Below are 21,744 nucleotides of genomic sequence, written 5' to 3' on the forward strand. Positions count from 1 at the left end.
TAAACAGAATACTCTCACCCAGTCAAGAGATCAGGGCTAGATCCAACACCGTTTTTTAGCTCACTGCACCATCCCAGTTTCAGAACCTGGCTGTATGCAAATTAGTCTGTTCCTGTCCCAGTGCATGATGGGAACAGGGCAAACCAAACTACAAAAGCCAATTCTTACACTGGGAAGGAAACAAGCTACCGGGGACCGGTTTCTGGCATTTCAGCCTCTTCGGCCCGGCTTGCTTGAATCCTGATGGTGCAATGAGCAAGGGACTCACATCTGAGTATACCCTTCCACGCTTAGGGTGGACAAAAATATTTACAACAAGGGGTGGTGAGGGACAGAGTCTCTGAATTAAACAGAATACTCTCACCCAGTCAAGAGATCAGGGCTAGATCCAACACCGTTTTTTAGCTCACTGCACCATCCCAGTTTCAGAACCTGGCTGTATGCAAATTAGTCTGTTCCTGTCCCAGTGCATGATGGGAACAGGGCAAACCAAACTACAAAAGCCAATTCTTACACTGGGAAGGAAACAAGCTACCGGGGACCGGTTTCTGGCATTTCAGCCTCTTCGGCCCGGCTTGCTTGAATCCTGATGGTGCAATGAGCAAGGGACTCACATCTGAGTATACCCTTCCACGCTTAGGGTGGACAAAAATATTTACAACAAGGGGTGGTGAGGGACAGAGTCTCTGAATTAAACAGAATACTCTCACCCAGTCAAGAGATCAGGGCTAGATCCAACACCGTTTTTTAGCTCACTGCACCATCCCAGTTTCAGAACCTGGCTGTATGCAAATTAGTCTGTTCCTGTCCCAGTGCATGATGGGAACAGGGCAAACCAAACTACAAAAGCCAATTCTTACACTGGGAAGGAAACAAGCTACCGGGGACCGGTTTCTGGCATTTCAGCCTCTTCGGCCCGGCTTGCTTGAATCCTGATGGTGCAATGAGCAAGGGACTCACATCTGAGTATACCCTTCCACGCTTAGGGTGGACAAAAATATTTACAACAAGGGGTGGTGAGGGACAGAGTCTCTGAATTAAACAGAATACTCTCACCCAGTCAAGAGATCAGGGCTAGATCCAACACCGTTTTTTAGCTCACTGCACCATCCCAGTTTCAGAACCTGGCTGTATGCAAATTAGTCTGTTCCTGTCCCAGTGCATGATGGGAACAGGGCAAACCAAACTACAAAAGCCAATTCTTACACTGGGAAGGAAACAAGCTACCGGGGACCGGTTTCTGGCATTTCAGCCTCTTCGGCCCGGCTTGCTTGAATCCTGATGGTGCAATGAGCAAGGGACTCACATCTGAGTATACCCTTCCACGCTTAGGGTGGACAAAAATATTTACAACAAGGGGTGGTGAGGGACAGAGTCTCTGAATTAAACAGAATACTCTCACCCAGTCAAGAGATCAGGGCTAGATCCAACACCGTTTTTTAGCTCACTGCACCATCCCAGTTTCAGAACCTGGCTGTATGCAAATTAGTCTGTTCCTGTCCCAGTGCATGATGGGAACAGGGCAAACCAAACTACAAAAGCCAATTCTTACACTGGGAAGGAAACAAGCTACCGGGGACCGGTTTCTGGCATTTCAGCCTCTTCGGCCCGGCTTGCTTGAATCCTGATGGTGCAATGAGCAAGGGACTCACATCTGAGTATACCCTTCCACGCTTAGGGTGGACAAAAATATTTACAACAAGGGGTGGTGAGGGACAGAGTCTCTGAATTAAACAGAATACTCTCACCCAGTCAAGACCTATAACTGAGGCAGCTCCAGAGCAGGAAGGCAGTTGTATCCTGGAGTCGAGAGACACCGTGAAGAACTCATCCTTGACGGACTGCTGGCGCTGCCACAGCCCTGCCCTGTGAACTGTCGTCCTGCCTGCTGGCGCTGCCGCGGCCTTCTGCAACCTTCGTCCTCGTAGGGACCTGCTGGCGCTGCCGCGGCCCTTTGCAACCTACGTCCTCGTCGGGACCTGCTGGCGCTGCCGCGGCCCCCGTGCAACCACCATCTTCGTTGGGACCTGCTGGCGCTGCCGCGGCCCGTTGCTACCTACGACCTCCTCGGGACCTGCTGGCGCTGCCGCGGCCCGACCTTCCAGAACGCCGAGCTCGAGGATTGTGAGCTACCATCATTCCATCTCAATACCAGCTTGGTAACCAGACTGTCCCGCTACCCCCTTTCCCTGCCAGAGACTAGAATTGAGAGGATCCTCATATCCTGATCTTCCTGTACCGTATTACCTTACTTCAAGAGCTGCATATAAAAAGCGTAAACCCTATCTTTGTGTGGTGTCCATCTGTGGGGGGGAAGTTACTCGTCTGTACGATCGCTAGGAGACGGCTCTCCCCGGAGGCCTCTCCCCTTGTCCTCGGCCGACCCTCCAGGTCCCGTCTAACAGTGGGGCAGTGTGTGTGTGAGTGGGGCAGTGTGTGTGTGTGTGTGGGGCAGTGTGTGTGTGTGTGTGTGGGGCAGTGTGTGTGTGTGTGTGTGTGTGGGGCAGTGTGTGTGTGTGTGTGTGTGTGGGGCAGTGTGTGTGTGTGTGTGTGTGTGTGGGGGCAGTGTGTGTGTGTGTGTGTGTGGGGCAGTGTGTGTGTGTGTGTGTGTGTGTGTGGGGCAGTGTGTGTGTGTGTGTGTGGGCAGTGTGTGTGTGTGCGGGGGGAAGTGTGTGTGTGCGGGGGGAAGTGTGTGTGTGTGCGGGGGGAAGTGTGTGTGTGTGCGGGGGCAGTGTGTGTGATGGGGGGCAGTGTGTGTGTGATGGGGGCAGTGTGTGTGTGTGTGGGGGGCAGTGTGTGTGTGGGGGGCAGTGTGTGTGTGGGGGGCAGTGTGTGTGTGGGGGGCAGTGTGTGGGTGGGGGGGCAGTGTGTGTGTGTGGGGGGGCAGTGTGTGTGTGTGGGGGGGCAGTGTGTGTGTGGGGGGGGGCAGTGTGTGTGTGGGGGGGGCAGTGTGTGTGTGGGGGGGCAGTGTGTGTGGGGGGGCAGTGTGTGTGTGCAGGGAGAAGTGTGTGTGTGTGCGGGGGGCAGTGTGTGTGTGCGGGGGGCAGTGTGTGTGCGGGGGGCAGTGTGTGTGTGCGGGGGCAGTGTGTGTGTGCGCGGGGGCAGTGTGTGTGTGCGCGGGGGCAGTGTGTGTGTGCGGGGGCAGTGTGTGTGTGTGCGGGGGCAGTGTGTGTGTGCGGGGGGCTGTGTGTGTGCGGGGGGCTGTGTGTGTGCGGGGAGAAGTGTGTGTGTGTGCGGGGGCAGTGTGTGTGTGCGGGGGGCGCAGTGTGTGTGCGGGGGGCAGTGTGTGTGCGGGGGGCAGTGTGTGTGTGCGGGGGCAGTGTGTGTGTGCGGGGGCAGTGTGTGTGTGTGCGGGGGGCTGTGTGTGTGCGGGGGGCAGTGTGTGTGCGGGGGCAGTGTGTGTGCGGGGGGCAGTGTGTGTGCGGGGGGCAGTGTGTGTGCGGGGGGCAGTGTGTGTGCGGGGGGCAGTGTGTGTGCGGGGGGCAGTGTGTGTGCGGGGGGCAGTGTGTGTGTGGGGGGCAGTGTGTGTGTGGGGGGCAGTGTGTGTGTGGGGGGCAGTGTGTGTGTGGGGGGGGCAGTGTGTGTGTGGGGGGCAGTGTGTGTGTGTGGGGCAGTGTGTGTGTGTGGGGCAGTGTGTGTGTGTGGGGCAGTGTGTGTGTGTGGGGCAGTGTGTGTGTGTGGGGCAGTGTGTGTGTGTGGGGCAGTGTGTGTGTGTGGGGCAGTGTGTGTGTGGGGCAGTGTGTGTGTGTGGGGCAGTGTGTGTGTGGGGGGCAGTGTGTGGGTGGGGGGGCAGTGTGTGTGTGTGTGGGGGGGCAGTGTGTGTGTGGGGGGCAGTGTGTGTGTGGGGGGCAGTGTGTGTGTGGGGCAGTGTGTGTGTGTGTGTGGGGCAGTGTGTGTGTGTGTGGGGGGCAGTGTGTGTGTGTGGGGGGGGCAGTGTGTGTGTGTGGGGCAGTGTGTGGGGCAGTGTGTGTGTGTGGGGCAGTGTGTGTGTGTGGGGCAGTGTGTGTGTGTGGGGCAGTGTGTGTGTGTGGGGCAGTGTGTGTGTGTGGGGCAGTGTGTGTGTGTGGGGCAGTGTGTGTGTGTGGGGCAGTGTGTGTGTGTAGGGCAGTGTGTGTGTGTGGGGCAGTGTGTGTGTGTGGGGCAGTGTGTGTGTGGGGCAGTGTGTGTGTGGGGCAGTGTGTGCGCGTGGGGCAGTGTGTGCGCGTGGGGCAGTGTGTGCGCGTGGGGCAGTGTGTGCGTGGGGCAGTGTGTGTGCGTGGGGCAGTGTGTGTGCGTGGGGCAGTGTGTGTGTGCGTGGGGCAGTGTGTGTGTGTGATGGGGCAGTGTGTGTGTGATGGGGGCAGTGTGTGTGTGATGGGGGCAGTGTGTGTGTGTGTGTGATGGGGGCAGTGTGTGTCTGGGGCAGTGTGTGTCTGGGGCAGTGCGCGTCTGGGGCAGTGCGCGTCTGGGGCAGCGCGCGTCTGGGGCAGCGCGCGTCTGGGGCAGCGTGGGGCTGAGTGAGTGTGTGTGGGGCTGAGTGAGTGTGTGTGGGGCTGAGTGAGTGTGTGTGGGGCTGAGTGAGTGTGTGTGGGGTTGAGTGAGTGTGTGTGGGGCTGAGGCTGTGTGTGTGGGGCTGAGGCTGTGTGTGTGGGGCTGAGGCTGTGTGTGTGTGGGTCTGTCTGTCAGTCAGTCAGTCAGTCAGTCAGTCAGTCAGTCTGTCAGTCAGTCAGTCAGTCAGTCAGTCAGTCAGTCAGTCAGTCAGTCTGTCAGTCAGTCAGTCTGTCACCTTAGCGTGAGTTTCCCTTCCACTTTTTGCTGATTTGCCTCAGAGGTTTTTGCTGGTATCCGCTGCTCAGGGCACTGCGCCACAGCCAATCCATGCCGCAGTGCAAGTGCTCCCAATGTAAAGTGTATATGTGATTGATTTCCATGATTGGTTCATTGGATTTACTGTCAGTCCCCAGTAAAGTGCACCAGGAGTGCCAAGGCTGGTAAATGCCAATGCTGCTAGTGGGCCTGCAGCGCTGGTTGCGCCACCCACAGAAGCAGCCTTTTAAAATGTGTCTAGGACCTGCCATTGCAGAACCTGCATGCAGTCTGGTACTGTCATGCTGGCTGGGCAAGTGCACACACTTGCCAGCCTCAAAACCTTCCCTTCGCTTCATATTAGTCACCCCTATGGTAGGCCCTAGGGCAGGGTGCATTGTAAGTGTAAGGTAGGACAAGCCCTGATGTGTGTGGCATGTCCTAATAGTGAATTACAGCCAAATTCGTGTTTTACTATTGTAAGGCTACCTGTTCTCTTAGGCCAAGATGGGCTGCTGGAATTATTACACCCTATAATCCCAGCAGGCTCAGGGAACATGGTAGAAAGTCAAGTTTAGTATGCCTGAACTCCGAATAATAAAATACTTCTTTTAGTAAAGTTTATTTTAATATCCTGTTTGCAAATGCTACTTTTAGAAAGCTAGCATTTGCTTGCCTAACCATTTCAGCCCGCCTCTGCTAGGATGTGTATCTGACTGTCTGGGTTATGTGAGTGACAGGGCTGGGGGATAACAGGTGGTGAATGCCAGGATTACACCTTAGTGGGAGGTGGGAGTGCGCCTGGACTCTGAATAGGGCTGTGCTCTGCCACCACAATGCTGGCTCCGCCCCCTAGAGAGCGACTGATGACTCAGCCCGACACCTGGCCAAGGAAGGGAGAAGCACTGTCAACAGAGTACTCCTGGCTGCCCCTGGCCACACAATGCTGGCTCCACCTCCTGCGGAGCGTCTGATGTGCCTGCCCCTCACACTGAAAGAAACAGCCAAGGACAGCCACTCAGAGTGCTCTACCACTGAAAGGGATTATGCAGAGGCCCCCCTGGCCTGAAAAGACAAAAGAAATGCCATATAAATATAGAAGCCCTGCTCCTTGTAAATCAGATCCTGCTGGTGAACCAAGACGACCCCTCTGCCTGAGGAGAAGGAACCAAGGAAGCTGAAGGAAGAGACTGTCCCTATCCTGAAGTACTGACCCAACAGTGGGAACCTTGCTGCCAAAGGAGAGGAAGAAGCTCTACAGAAAGACTTTGCTGCTTGTTATTCTACCAACACTTGTGCTTCCTAGCTGATCTCCAATGGCCTGGAAGTGAGCTGGCCCCCTGACCTGAGGCCCAGGACCATTGGGCTCTTTGCCCTCCTTCGACCCAAGTTGCTGAGTTTGTGGAGTTCTGGTCCCGCTGAAAGGCCGTCATTTGTGTGCACCCCGAGGATTGTCCGCTTTACAGTGCGTGGAGCCGTGCTGTGGCCGCCCTGACCCCGTGTGCCGCCGCTGATCGCAGCCGCCGCACCGTGTCCCCAGGGGCCGCCCCGCACCCTGCTTCCACCCATCTCTGAGGCCGAAGTGCACAGCCCGCCTATCAGCCACCCCGAACCAGAGTGAATCGATTGTACGGTGCGTGCCCTTGAGCGTTTGCTCCGCACCGTACTTTGCTGCCGAGGCCGCGCCGCAAAAGTGTTATTTATTGTATGTAATTATAAATGCTTAACTTATGTGCTCTGAGGATTAACCTTGACTGCTCGCGCCACGCAACCTAGAGGGTGAGCAGGGGTTATTCTTAAGGGATGGTTCCCTTGCCCTGACTAGAGGAGAAGGTCCCGGTTTGTCACAAGTGTATACCTGTGCCAACCAGAGAGCCCCAATTCTTAACAGTCTGTGTGTGTGTCTCTCTCTGTGTGTGTCTCTGTGTGTGTGTGTGTGTGTGTGTGTGTGTGTCTGTGTGTGTCTCTCTGTGTGTATCTCTGTGTGTGTGGGTATCTGTCTGTGTGTGGGGGTATCTGCGTGTGTTTGTGTATCTCTGTCTGTGTGTGGGGGTATCTGCGTGTGTTTGTGTACCTTTGTCTGTGTGTGGGGGTATCTGCGTGTGTTTGTGTACCTTTGTCTGTGTGTGGGGGTATCTGCGTGTGTTTGTGTACCTTTGTCTGTGTGTGGGGGTATCTGCGTGTGTTTGTGTATCTTTATCTGCGTGCGTGTGGGTGTCTGCGTGCGTGTGGGTGTCTGCGTGCGTGTGGGTGTCTGCGTGCGTGTGGGTGTCTGCGTGCGTGTGGGTGGGTGTCTGCGTGCGTGTGGGTGGGTGTCTGCGTGCGTGTGGGTGGGTGGGTGTCTGCGTGCGTGTGGGTGTCTGCGTGCGTGTGGGTGTCTGCGTGCGTGTGGGTGTCTGCGTGCGTGTGGGTGTCTGCGTGCGTGTGGGTGTCTGCGTGCGTGTGGGTGTCTGCGTGCGTGTGGGTGTCTGCGTGCGTGTGGGTGTCTGCGTGCGTGTGGGTGTCTGCGTGCGTGTGGGTGTCTGCGTGCGTGTGGGTGTCTGCGTGCGTGTGGGTGTCTGCGTGCGTGTGGGTGTCTGCGTGCGTGTGGGTGTGTGTGTGTCTCTGTGTGTGTGTGTGTCTCTGTGTGTGTGTGTGGCTCTGTGTGTGGGGCTCTGTGTGTGTGGCTCTGTGTGTGGGGCTCTGTGTGTGGGGCTCTGTGTGTGGGGCTCTGTGTGTGGGGCTCTGTGTGTGGGGCTCTGTGTGTGGGGCTCTGTGTGTGGGGCTCTGTGTGTGGGGCTCTGTGTGTGGGGCTCTGTGTGTGGGGCTCTGTGTGTGTGGGGCTCTGTGTGTGTGGGGCTCTGTGTGTGTGGGGCTCTGTGTGTGTGGGGCTCTGTGTGTGTGGGGCTCTGTGTGTGTGGGGCTCTGTGTGTGTGGGGCTCTGTGTGTGTGGGGCTCTGTGTGTGTGGGGCTCTGTGTGTGTGGGGCTCTGTGTGTGTGGGGCTCTGTGTGTGTGGGGCTCTGTGTGTGTGGGGCTCTGTGTGTGTGGGGCTCTGTGTGTGTGGGGCTCTGTGTGTGTGGGGCTCTGTGTGTGTGGGGCTCTGTGTGTGTGGGGCTCTGTGTGTGTGGGGCTCTGTGTGTGTGGGGCTCTGTGTGTGTGGGGCTCTGTGTGTGTGGGGCTCTGTGTGTGTGGGGCTCTGTGTGTGTGGGGCTCTGTGTGTGTGGGGCTCTGTGTGTGTGGGGCTCTGTGTGTGTGGGGCTCTGTGTGTGTGGGGCTCTGTGTGTGTGGGGCTCTGTGTGTGTGGGGCTCTGTGTGTGTGGGGCTCTGTGTGTGTGGGGCTCTGTGTGTGTGGGGCTCTGTGTGTGTGGGGCTCTGTGTGTGTGGGGCTCTGTGTGTGTGGCTCTGTGTGTGTGGCTCTGTGTGTGTGTGTGGCTCTGTGTGTGTGTGGCTCTGTGTGTGTGTGGCCGTCCGGATTCTTCCAGAGACGGCCGCTCCCCCACGCAGCTCCCCACCCATCTGCAGTGGTATCGTAGCGCTTGGCTTTCTCAGTGATTCTGACTCACATTGCTCTCAATTTAAAAGTGTGCTGCATTTCTTGATGTAATATCGTAGCGCCTGGCTTTCACAGTGAGTCTGCCTCACATTGCTCTCAATTTAAAAGTGTGCTGCATTTCTTGATGTAATATCGTAGCGCCTGGCTTTCACAGTGAGTCTGCCTCACATTGCTCTCAATTTAAAAGTGTGCTGCATTTCTTGATGTAATATCGTAGCGCCTGGCTTTCACAGTGATTCTGACTCACATTGCTCACAATTTAAAAGTGTGCTGCATTTCTTGTTGTAATATCGTAGCGCCTGGCTTTCACAGTGTTTCTGACTCACATTGCTCACAATTTAAAAGTGTGCTGCATTTATCGCTTGCTTCCTCCTCACATCGCTCGCACTTCAAAGTAGGCTGACATTAATTAGCCGCGCTGCAGAATCGAGTTGCTTGAAGTTAATTCACTCGAACACGCTAGTTGCTGTCTGTTGCTGCCGGATTATAGAAATTGACACAGGTGAAGCGCGCAGTCAGCGAATCCGCATTGTGCCTTGATTTATTTATGTACTTATCAGTTTGGGAATACCTGCTTGCATAGCATAGTACTGCCCAATCCAACTTGGTTAGTTTGCTAGCAGCCATTTTCGTTCTCACGTTTGTTGTGGTGCCTCCTTGCTCGGACTTACACCCCGCCCTCGGCCTCCCAGCTGTCCCTCCCCCGCCCCTCCCCCCTCCACTATCAATTTAAGACAGATGTCCACACGCGCAGCGTCCACGCGCTACGGCCGCGCCGAAAGTGCGCCAAAGGTAACCCCGTCTACGCCCGTCCGCGCCTGGACCGCGCCCAGCGCCAGAACCCCTAGTCCTCGCTCCTCCCACCCCTCCCGCATTACATACGACGCCGCCACCCTCCTAGCCCTTAACCCCGGCCGGCCCCCCAACTGCGTCCAAGCCGCTCCTGGACACACCCATGGACCCTTCTCTTGCTACTCCTGCAAGTTCGACGGCACCAAAATCAACTCCTCTTCCACCAACACCAAACAGAGACCTGACACCAACCACCTAAAATGCATCCTGCTCAACACACGCTCGGTCCACAGACACGCCATCGACCTCTGGAATTTACTAGACACCATCTCACCGGACGTCGCCTTCCTAACAGAAACTTGGATGAATGCCTCTTCAGCCCCAGACATCACCATTGCCATCCCGGAAGGATACAAGATCATCCGTAAGGACCGCATCCAGCAAACAGGAGGAGGCATCGCTATCGTCCATAAGAATTCCATCCACATCTCAACCAGATCAGACGTCAATCTTGCCAGCGCCGAACACCTCCACTTCCAGATCCACACCGACCCCAATACCACACTCAGGGGCACCCTCCTCTACCGGCCTCCAGGACCCCGTGCACAATTCAGTGACGACATCACTGAATTTATCACCCCACACGCCCTCCCCTCCGAGGACTACATTCTATTGGGAGACCTCAATTTTCACCTGGAAAAGAGCAAGGACAGCAGCGCCACCACCCTTCTGGACAATCTCGCCAACCTCGGACTCAAACAACTTGTCACTACACCCACCCACATCGCAGGTCATATGCTCGACCCCATCTTCACCTCCAGCAAACATGTCTCGTTCAGCCACACCTCAGCTCTTCATTGGACGGACCACAGCTGCGTTCACTTTACCTACAATAAGATTACAATCCACAACCATCCTCAACCCACCCTGCGAAGAAACTGGAACAAAATCACCATCGACCAGATCTCCTCATCGCTTCTGCTAAACCCCCCCGCCCACTCCTTAAACCCCGACCAAGCAGCCATTAACCTCACCCAATGGCTATTCAACAGCGCCGACACCCTAGCACCGTTGAAAAAACGTCATAACAAACTTGGCAGCAAAAACGCCTCCTGGTTCAACGATGATCTTAAGAAATCGAAGAAACTCTGTCGATCCCTTGAGAAGGCCTGGAAAAAAGACCCAAACACCAGCACCAGAGACGCCTTCAAAAACGCCACCCGCAGACACCACCAACTAATCCGATCTGCCAAGAAAGCCGCATTCAAAGACCGACTAGATAACAACACTCACAACAGCAAGGAATTATTCAATATCGTCAAAGAATTTACCAACCCATCAACCAACTCCAACGACATCACCCCCTCCCAAGCCCTCTGCGACTCCCTAGCTTCCTTCTTCCACAACAAAATCGCTGACATCCACAACAGCTTCGACAACCGACCCGGAGACCAACCCACCCAACCTGCTAGAGGACCTTCACCCCCCTTGAACATCCTTAACGACTGGAACCCAATCTCCACTGAGGACACCATCCGCCTGATGAACTCCATCCACTCAGGATCCCCAACTGACCCATGCCCTCACCATATCTTCAACAAAGCAGACTCCATCATAGCACCACACCTCCGAGATGTCATCAACTGCTCCCTCAACTCCGCCACCTTCCCGGAAAGCTGGAAACACGCGGAACTCAGCGCCCTTCTGAAAAAACCCACAGCTGACCCCACCGAACTAAAAAACTACCGCCCCATCTCGCTTCTTCCTTTCCCGGCCAAAGTCATCGAGAAAGCTGTCAACAACCAGCTCGCCGCCTTCCTCGAAACAAACCAATCCCTCGACTCCTCACAGTCCGGCTTCCGAGCCAAACACAGCACTGAGACCGCACTTATCGCAGCAACAGACGACATTCGAACTCTACTAGACAATGGAGACACAGTCGCCCTCATCCTCCTCGACCTCTCCGCTGCCTTCGACACAGTCTGCCATAACACCCTTCTACAGCGCCTAGGAAACGTCGGAATCCAAGGAAAAGCATTGCAATGGATCACCTCGTTCCTCACCGGAAGAACCCAGAGAGTCCGCCTCCCACCATTCAAGTCTGAGGCCTCTGAAGTCATCTGCGGCGTGCCACAAGGATCGTCACTCAGCCCCACCCTCTTCAACTTTTACATGAGCCCCCTCGCAGCCATCGCTCGCCAACACAACCTCAACATCATCTCCTACGCTGACGACACTCAACTGATCCTCTCACTCACCAAAGACCCTAACACCGCCAAAACCAACTTACACGAAGGAATGAAAGAAGTAGCCGAGTGGATGAAGCTCAGCCGTCTGAAACTGAACTCAGACAAAACAGAAGTCCTCATCCTAGGCACCTCCCCCTCCGCCTGGGATGACTCTTGGTGGCCAGAGGCCCTTGGAAAAGCACCCATCCCGACGAACCACGCACGAAACCTGGGCGTCATCCTGGACTCCTCACTCTCGATGACCAGACAAGTCAACGCTGTTTCATCATCCTGCTTCAACATTCTTCGCATGCTCAAAAAAACATTTCGCTGGATCCCCACCGAAACTAGAAAAACGGTCACCCACGCACTAGTCACGAGCCGCCTGGACTACGGAAACACCCTATACGCCGGTACCACAGCTAAACTCCAGAAAAAACTCCAACGCATCCAGAACGCTTCAGCCAGGCTCATACTAGACATCCCGCGCAAAGAACACATCTCTGGTCACCTGAAAAACCTCCACTGGCTCCACCTCAATAAGAGGATTACTTTCCGCCTCCTGACCCACGCTCACAAAGCACTTTACGACCTTGGACCCGAATGCCTCAACACACGACTCTCCTTCTACACCCCCCCCCCCGCCAGCTGCGATCTTCCAACCAAGCCCTTGCTATCGTACCTCGCATCAACAAAACCACAATGGGAGGTAGATCCTTCTCCTACCTGGCAGCCAAGACCTGGAACTCACTTCCCACTCACCTTCGCCTCACTCAGAACCACCTAGCATTCAGAAAGCAACTTAAAACTTGGATATTCGACAAGTAGTTCCCCACCCCTCCTCAAGCGCCTGAGACCCTCTGGGTACATAGTGCGCTATATAAATATTCTGACTTGACTTGACTTGACTGGCTCTGTGTGTGTGTGTGTGTGTGGCTCTGTGTGTGTGTGTGTGGCTCTGTGTGTGTGTGGCTCTGTGTGTGTGGCTCTGTGTGTGTTTGTGTGTGTTTGTGCTCTGTGTGTGTTTGTGCTCTGTGTGTGTTTGTGCTCTGTGTGTGTTTGTGCTCTGTGTGTGTTTGTGCTCTGTGTGTGTTTGTGCTCTGTGTGTGTTTGTGCTCTGTGTGTGTTTGTGCTCTGTGTGTGTTTGTGCTCTGTGTGTGTGTGTGGCTCAGTTTGCGTGTGCAATTATTTTCTTTTTCTTAGCTGTAGTATGCAAATGTGAATCAGGTGCAAAATCTCATTTTCTGCATGATCTTATTTATGCCTGCAGCGGACTAGAAAATGAATTGTACGCTGCATTTTTACAGTGGTCCATTGACTGCCACAAAATTATTGCCCAGGCATGCCAACTTGCAGATACATTTCACAATGGGGGAGGGGGTTTGGGGGACGGATCTTATAGGGATGTGTCTATGAAGGAGGGCACATGGTCATGAAGAGGGGTCGGGGCTTTGGGCTGCGATCTGACCCAACATCCCTCCCGCCAAAACAAAAGCTTCTGAAGCTACCACTAATGCCCTGGAGAGTATGTAAAAAGAAAAATACCCATGAAACGCAGCAGCGACCACCCTCCAGATATGAGCTGGAAACCCACAACCCACACCTGCAGTGGGAGAGAGACAGCAGTGGGAGAGAACTTTTATTTATGTTTTGGTTTTCGAAACATAAATAAAAAGCATTTTTATTTGCAATGTCAATAGCTCAAACTTGTGGAAATAGGTCTCACATTTGCGAGAGATTAAGCTATTGGCATTGTAAATGACAATGTCATTTATTTATCTGTTTTCAAAACCAACACATAAATAAAAAGTTTGTCATTTACAATGCCAATAGCTCTAACTTTTGCGGAGGCGAGACCTATTGCATTGTAAATGCTGGTTTATGAATATTGTGGAGGCTTTCTGAGATAGAAAGCAAAACTATGAACAGACGCAACCTTATTTGAATGTGTTACATCAGCGCACTCACCATTATCACTCGTGGGGTAAATAGAATTAAAATAAATATGCTTTCATTAGTCCATAAAATCCGCTGGAAGTAACCTGCAAAACCTGGCATGCTGTATTCAAAATGATTGCTTTAGAGATGCTCTTCTCCCTTCCTTGTGATGATCAGGGTGGGGTGAAGGAGAACACAGTTTGTTGTAGTACATTTTTGTAAAGTAATTTCTTCTCTTGACAGGCAGCACTGGGGCCACATAACTGCCATACATTGACGTGCGATATGGTAGCAATAAATAAAACAAACAACTATGTCAGTCAATTAACACTTTTACAAATAAATTCCAGCAAAATCATAAATTTGGGTGAAAAGAAAGAAGTACTAAAAAAAAAAAAAAGACTAATTTTACAAGCGTTAAATCACGTTAAACAAACTGGCGAGCAATGTTAGTTGTGGCCACTTGGGGTACTAAGAGCCCCTCTAAAATGCGTGGACACTTTCTCATTACAAGGATAACTTGTTAAGTAACTGAATAATAGGATTCTTATACGAATGCAATGATATTAACATACAACGGTGCTCATACAAACTGGTTGAGGTAATAGAAAATACGAGAAGTGGTTATAATGTCACAATAACATGACAATTATGTGGTGAAGTGTTACTGAGGTCTGACTGAAGATGGAGCAACTCCGCTTTGAAGTGCTAGCAGCGAAGCTCAGAAATAATGGTGAAATTCGAATAAAACATAACACAGATGAAAAGTGCTGGTGTGAGTCCCTTAAGAAGTTACGATCTCTACCGGGAAGTACTGGCAAAGTTCCAAAAGACATGTAGTAACTCAGCCGAGAAGCGCTGATAAAGTACTAAAGGTAAACTAGCTGAGAAACGGCGTTAAACTCCTATGACACAACTAGGCCATGGTATGATACGCCAGTTAAATCCCGAGGTCCCATTAGCGTTGGGATAGGCAGCCATGCCAACAAGCAAATGGTGCGTGCGAAGGTGATCGCAAGCAAGACGTGTGGCCTCCACAGGGAGTTGTGTGCGCGCGCATAAAGTAAATTTTAAAAAACACGCAGGCTGGCGAGTGGTCTGCGCGCACCATAACTAGAGAGGAAAGCCATATGGCGCCTATGCTCGTTATTGTGCTCGTAACCGCACACTCTATGCCAGCCTAAAGAGTGTGGTAGGAGTTTTAAAAGCCCACACACTAAATGTCTCACAGAGCAGTGCATGCGCGGCCTCAGCGAGACCTAAAAAATTAAGCGTATTATTATATTCTTACAAATTACTTGATAGTTTATGAGGGAGGGTAGGTTACAGGTTATCCTGAAGGGGTCAAAGTAGCTGTACAAGCCTTTAGGTCACAGATCAACATTGGGGCAAATGCCTAAGATTACATTTTGAGTTCATTCTGTGATGTACTACAAATTGTAGCACGTAATACACAATGAACTTGTAACAAGATGTATCCTATCAAAGATGGGACATGTGCTTATTGAATTACTGGTGAAACTCATCCACATCCACAAATGACTTACTGTAGATGAGCCCCCAACCCTCTAGTCACAGCTCATAATTTCAAACTTTATAAAGGATACACGTCCCGCATCTGGTCCATGTGCGAGGCTCGCAGGATGTCATTGATCCCAATGATGTTCTCATGTTTGAAACCCAATAGGATTTTGATCTCTCGCAATGTTCGCTGGCAGTACGTCTGATGCTCAAAAGGGCTGATCTTCTTAATGGCTATGCGAGTTTTGTTCACATGGTCGTAGCCAGAACTAGAAGGATAGAAAGGAGAGAATGAAAAGGTTAGAACATTCCCTAAAGCCAGAGAGCAAGAGGAGTAAAGAAACTTAGTAGTCAGGACTGGGATAACAAATCTAAGTTTGGGGTAATGGATGACACTTCAATTGTCTGAACTGGCATTCTTTCATCGGATCGCCTTCCTGACCTTCCTGCCACCAGCGGACCAAGGAGTCTTGTATTTCACCGGGAGCCCACAGAGCCAGCTGCTGCCGCCCCTCCTCGCCGGACCCGCTTCGCGGGTCCCGCTTCACGGACAGCAGCGGCCAGACCAGGACTGCAAGGGGAGCCAGTGTTCAAGTACTTCACCGGCAGGGCTGCGAGCTAGCAGCGTGGGGACTCCAAGGTCCAGGAGCCCACGCGCGCCCATCTCCATCTGGGCTGCTCTCCCTGCCGGCCCCTCCCCCTTGGCCTCCAATCCGATAGCTACAAAAGTCATCCAGCCTCCCCGCTGCGCGGGAGCGCGCGGGAGGGCGCCGGGAGAAGCCCGGGACAAGGGCGGGACCGTCTGTGGCCGTCCGGGGTCGGACGAGGTTGGGTTGGGCTCGGAGCCCTGGTTCATCTTACATCTTGGCATTTTGTGTAAACTTTGTTTTTTGCTAACCTCTTGAGGTCGTAATAACAGCCTCTAAAAATGGCCCTAAGATCTGGTAAGCAGCGTCTTGTGCACATCCAAACATCAAAGGGTGTGGTATCTGGCCCCCTAGATGCGTTTATTACCAGAGCCACAGGAATATTGGAAAAAGAAATCGAACTTGTTGAACATAGATTGTCCCTGGACCTAGTCACTGGGAAACGCTCATCAATAGGTGCTCTGGCCAGTGCTAAAAGCCCCCTAACCAACGCAGCTTTTAACTGTATCTCTACATCAGAAGCAGAAGTGATAGTCCACGCAGATGGAGATAGAGTCACAACACCCGTGGTCAATAGTATTATGGAACAGAACTCTGATAACAACATCTCCAGCTTAGAAGCCGATAGCCACAATATAGAGGACGACGAGCATAGCTTGTCTGGAACCCCTCAACTAAAAGTTCCTACCCTACCCAGTACAGCCTGTTTGCAACCAGTAATTTCCAATCATGCTTCACGCAAAAGAAAACATGTCCCAAGCCCGGACGGTGATAAGGCACAAAAACTACTCAAAATAGATCATGCCAATAGTTCGTCCCACTCCCAGGTTATTCAAGAACACCCAATAATGTATTGCCCATCTATGGCCCATTCTGGGTCCTCTAACCCCTGCCCAACATGTTTTAGTAGTGATGATGTCTTGTTGGTAAAGATGGAAGCGCTGTTTAAATCCATATTGCTTCCGGTCCTAGAAAACATCAGGATAATGTCTGCTAAAATTGATGTTTTGGAAGCAGCAGTTATCAATATGGACCTCTTGCAAAACTTAACCGCTACTAGTATTAAGTCAAGGGGCCCTAATCCTACAGGGGGTGCTAACCAAAAAGGGGGGACGACGACGACGACAACTATCCCTGTAGGGACATCATCTACTAACATTAACAAGAAATCATTATCAGGGGTAAAAATAGCTGCCACATCTACCACTGCTAGTAGAGCCCCCACTAAAGAAACACCTAAGGCTAAACGCCCAATGGTAGTCAACAACACCCAGGGGAAAAAACAGCTGGTGAATGGTGCTCCTAATCAACTAAATAATTCCACAGCTCAGACAGCTACTACGGGTAAGGAAAGAAAAACCCCGTATCTAGATAGGAACCAGAGGCCAGTTAATAAAAATACACGACAACCCCCCAGAGTTAACCTGCCCCCGGAAGCGTCCCAATATACCATTGTCCTAACAGGAGTGGCCCCTTTAAAAGAAGGTATTAAAGAATCACAAGGGGACCTACGGAATAAGGTTATTTTCTGGCTAAATAAACATCGCCCACTCCCCCGTCATCTCCCACTGAAATTCTTTATGTAAGGAGAGTGGAATGGGTAGGAAAGGGTGAAAAAGATCTGGAAGGGGACTGTATTTTAATTTCATTTAGAGACCCCTGGGTGGTGGACAGAATCCAAAGGAAAGCTAGATTCGCTCGTCTGGGAGATGTACAGACCTTACACCTTGGTTACTTTTACCCCAACACGATCCCCAATAACCCAATGGGCCCCAGTCATCAATGGAAATTTAAAGGGGGAAGGCCCAGAGAGCCTATAACCCACTACCCCCCATACTACCCTCCCCTGTTTAACCATTTTGAGGCATTGTCAGACCTAGAATGGGTTGACTGACTATGTTCTTCGATTCAGTCACCAAATTCAGCTATAGCGAAGGGGGAAGGAGTGCACATTCCTTTTACTGATATCTATGGACTAGCAAAGGGGGGGCTGGTTGGGGAAGATGCTGCTTGCCCTACTATCGAAGACATGGGAACACCAAATTCCTACCCAGGGGGCCCCCTTTCCCATCCAATTGTCAGTAACAACTCTACAGAAAAAGACTTAGTAACTTCACACATGGTGTCCTGGAACGTTGCTGGAGTAAAGACCCGTTTAGTCTCTGAAGATTGGTTGGAGTTCATAGGCAATTATGAGGTTGTGTTTCTACAGGAAACATGGGCAACAGCTCCGTTTTATATGGTTGGATATACAAATTTCTTCAAACCAGCAATAAAAGGTGCTAAAGGGCGGGCCTCAGGGGGATTGACCATATGGGTGAAACAGACCTGGTGCTTTTCAGTTTCCGAACTGTATGTGGATAACCCTGATATATTGGCTGTAAGGTTGAGCAAAGCTGGGGGACAGGATCTGCTTTTTATTAACATATACTCTAGAGGCCTCCCTGGTGGTCGATGTCCCAAATTGATAGGCGCATTAGACACACTATTACTGGGTTGGAACAAAGGCACTTTCATTATAATAGCAGGTGACATTAATTCCACAATTGAGCCACTGTACCTGCCGGAGGACAACTGGGGGTTTGAAGAAGATGCGATATGGAAAATCCCAGAGCTTTCCAATAAAATACCAGTCAAAACAACGGAGGCTGCTTTGAATTGGACCGCTTTCTGTCTCACCTGGGGTTTAAGGGCTGTGAATGGCCGCACTATATCAGACACTGGAGCCAACTATACTTTTGACAATGGTGTGAGGAAGAGTCGTATCGACTACATCTTTTTAAAAATGGAACATTGGAGCCTCATTGTAGACATGGAAATTGTAATGCGCCCGGAAAGTGACCATAACCCGCTGTCCCTGAAATTTAAGATGTATGATCTGACTAGATTAGCGGAACCAGATCCAAGGGGGCAAGGGGTGGTAACAATCTCAAATGACCGGAGGAGACTAAAATGGTCTATCGTATCGAATAATGTAACAATACAGGCCAACATTGAGAATGTGGTGACGAATGCTTTAAACAACATGAGGTTGGTTGCTGATGAGAGGGGCCAGGGCGAACTAGATAAAATGATGGGTGTACATGATAAATGTTTTTCTGAGCTAAAAAATATCCTGTCAAAACCATGTAAATCTAACACTGGGCGCCCGAACGCTACAAGAGCAAAATGGTACAATAGAGAGTGTAGAGAGGCCCATAGTCACCTAATTGAGAAAGTTAAATCTAGAGATCCGAGTGCAGTAAAAGAAGCCAGGCAAAGGTACAAAAGAGTTCAATGGGAGGCAAAGAAGGGATGGGAAGATGATTTTTGGGCAGACCTTTTGGACGCTTGTAAATCCAATAACCAGACTAAATTCTGGGATATTGTTAAATGTGGAAAGGACGGTGAGTTCCGTACCCCGTCTAATCATGTATCCCCAGAAGCCTGGATTAACCATTACTCATCCCAGTTTTGCTCAGCAGTTGTTGATCCCTTGTCCATACCGACCTTGTTATCTGCGATAAGCAATGGCAATACGATTATGTCTTTTACTGAAGCGGAAACGGAGCTCGCCTTGGGCCTAACAAAGAGGGGGAAAGCTCCTGGGTTGGATCAAATCCCTGCTGATCTATTTAAAGCAAACACAGGTCTTTGGGTGCCTTATTTAACAAATATAGCTAACACCATAGCCAGAGGTGCCCGTATTCCCAAGACTTGGAAGGGGGCGGAGATCCTCCCCATACATAAACAAGCATTAGAAATGCAATCGGGCTCGGATTTATTTGAGTTTGAGCTAATGGCATTGTAAATGCCAATGTATTGTTGCTATGTGTTATGGAGTGTGTTCATGTGATGAGTACTGCCAGTGATCTCCTTGTGAGTGTGAGAATATTGCACCGTTACTGCCTGTGATGTCCTTCTTGTGAGTGTCAGAAGCTTGCACCGTTACTGCCTGTGATGTCCTTCTTGTGAGTGTCAGAAGCTTGCACCTCAGCTGCCTGTGGTCTCCTTGTGAGTGTAAGAAGCTTGCACAGCTGCTGCCTGTGATGTCCTACTCTCTACTCTCTACTCTCTGCACTCACTACTCTGCACTCACTACTCTGCACTCACTACTCTGCACTCACTACTCTGCACTCACTACTCTGCACTCACTACTCTGCACTCACTACTCTGCACTCACTACTCTGCACTCACTACTCTGCACTCACTACTCTGCACTCACTACTCTGCACTCACTACTCTACTCACTAATCTGGTGGTGTTAGTGCTGGTAGTACTGAGGCGGTAGTACTGGTAGTAGTGGTGGTGGTTGTGGTACTGCTAGTTCTGGTAATGGTAGTACTGGTAGTGGTAGTACTGGTAGTGGTGGTACTGGTAGTACTGGTGGTGGTGGTAGTACTGGTGGCTGTAGTAGTGGTAGTACTGGTGGCTGTAGTAGTGGTAGTACTGGTGGTGGTAGTACTGGTAGTATTGTCACTACTCTACTCACTACTCTACTCACTAATCTGGTGGTGTTAGTGCTGGTAGTACTGAGGTGGTAGTACTGGTAGTAGTGGTTGTGGTACTGCTAGTACTGGTAATGGTAGTACTGGTAGTGGTAGTACTGGTAGTGGTGGTACTGGTAGTACTGGTGGTGGTGGTAGTACTGGTGGCTGTAGTAGTGGTAGTACTGGTGGCTGTAGTAGTGGTAGTACTGGTGGTGGTAGTACTGGTAGTATTGATGGTGGTAGTACTGGTATTACTGGTGGTAGTGGTAGTACTGGTGGTGGTGGTAGTGGTAGTACTGGTGGCGGTGGTAGTTGTAGTACTGGTGGTGGTGGAAATGGTAGTACTGATGGTGGTAGTACTGGAAGTGGTGGTGGTGGTACTGGTAGTGGTAGTACTGGAGGTGGTAGTACTGGTAGTGGTAGTGCTGGTGGTGGTACTGGTAGTAGTGGTACTGGTGGTGGTGGTGGTGGTACTGGTGGTGGTGGTACTGGTACTGGTGGTACTGGTGGTGGTACTGGTAGTGGTAGTGCTAGTGGTGGTGGTACTGCTGCCCGTAGTACTGGTAGTGGTAGTACTGGTGGTGGTGATACTGGTGGTGGTAGTACTGGTGGTGGTAGTGGTACTGGTATTGGTAGTACTGGTAGTGGTAGTACTGGTGGTCGTGGTACTGTTAGTACTGGTGGTGGTGGTAGTTGTAGTAGTGGTGGCTGTAGTACTGGTAGTACTGGGGGTGTTGGTGGTACTGGTAGTGGTAGTACTGGTGGTGGTACCGGTAGTGGTAGTGCTAGTGGTGGTGGTGGTACTGCTGCCCGTAGTACTGGTAGTGGTAGTACTGGTGCTGGTGGTGGTACTGGTAGTGGTAGTACTGGTGGTGGTACCGGTAGTGGTAGTGCTAGTGGTGGTGGTGGTACTGCTGCCCGTAGTACTGGTAGTGGTAATACTGGTGGTGGTGGTACTGGTGATGGTGGTACTGGTGGTGGTAGTGGTACTGGTATTGGTAGTACTGGTAGTGGTAGTACTGGTGGTCGTGGTACTGTTAGTACTGGTGGTGGTGGTAGTTGTAGTACTGGTGGCTGTAGTACTGGTAGTACTGGGGGTGGTGGTAGTACTGGTGGTGGTGGTACTGGTGGTGGTGGTAGTGGTAATGGTAATGGTAGTACTGGTAGTACTGGTGGTGGTAGTATTGATGGTGGTAGTACTGGTATTACTGGTGGTAGTGGTAGTGGTGGTGGTAGTGGTAGTACTGATGGTGGTGGAAATGGCAGTACTGATGGTGGTAGTACTGGAAGTACTGGTGGTGGTGGTGCTACTGGTAGTACTGGTGGTGGTGTTACTGGTAGTACTGGTGGTGGTGGTGGTACTGGTAGTAGTGGTAGTACTTGAGGTGGTGTTACTGGTAGTGGTAGTACTGTTGGTGGTAGTACTGGTAGTGGTGGTACTGGTGGTGGTGGTACTGGTGGTGGTGGTACTGGTGGTGGTGGTACTGGTAGTGGTAGTACTGGTGGTGGTACCGGTAGTGGTAGTGCTAGTGGTGGTGGTACTGCTGCCCGTAGTACTGGTAGTGGCAGTACTGGTGGTGGTGATACTGGTGGTGGTAGTACTGGTGGTGGTAGTGGTACTGGTATTGGTAGTACTGGTAGTGGTAGTACTGGTGGTCATGGTACTGTTAGTACTGGTGGTGGTGGTAGTTGTAGTACTGGTGGCTGTAGTACTGGTAGTACTGGGGGTGTTGGTGGTACTGGTAGTGGTAGTACTGGTGGTGGTGGTACTGGTGCTGGTGGTGGTACTGGTAGTGGTAGTACTGGTGGTGGTACCGGTAGTGGTAGTGCT

The 21,744-nt window shown here is 51.6% G+C and overlaps 1 protein-coding gene across 1 annotated transcript in view; it reads right to left on the reverse strand.

The window, feature by feature from the left end:
• The window catches only part of LOC147705703 (mitogen-activated protein kinase 1-like), a 426,270-nt gene that overhangs the window by 329,299 nt on the left and 75,227 nt on the right, over positions 1–21,744 (reverse strand). Inside the window, exon 2 of the mRNA XM_086932128.1 lies at positions 14,884–15,066. Within this exon, the coding sequence (XP_086788254.1) occupies positions 14,884–15,066 (183 nt within the window). The remainder of the gene's footprint in view (positions 1–14,883; positions 15,067–21,744) is intronic.

This window comes from Lissotriton vulgaris, chromosome 7, assembly GCF_964263255.1.
Source record: "Lissotriton vulgaris chromosome 7, aLisVul1.2, whole genome shotgun sequence".
In the NCBI taxonomy this organism is placed as follows: domain Eukaryota; kingdom Metazoa; phylum Chordata; class Amphibia; order Caudata; family Salamandridae; genus Lissotriton; species Lissotriton vulgaris.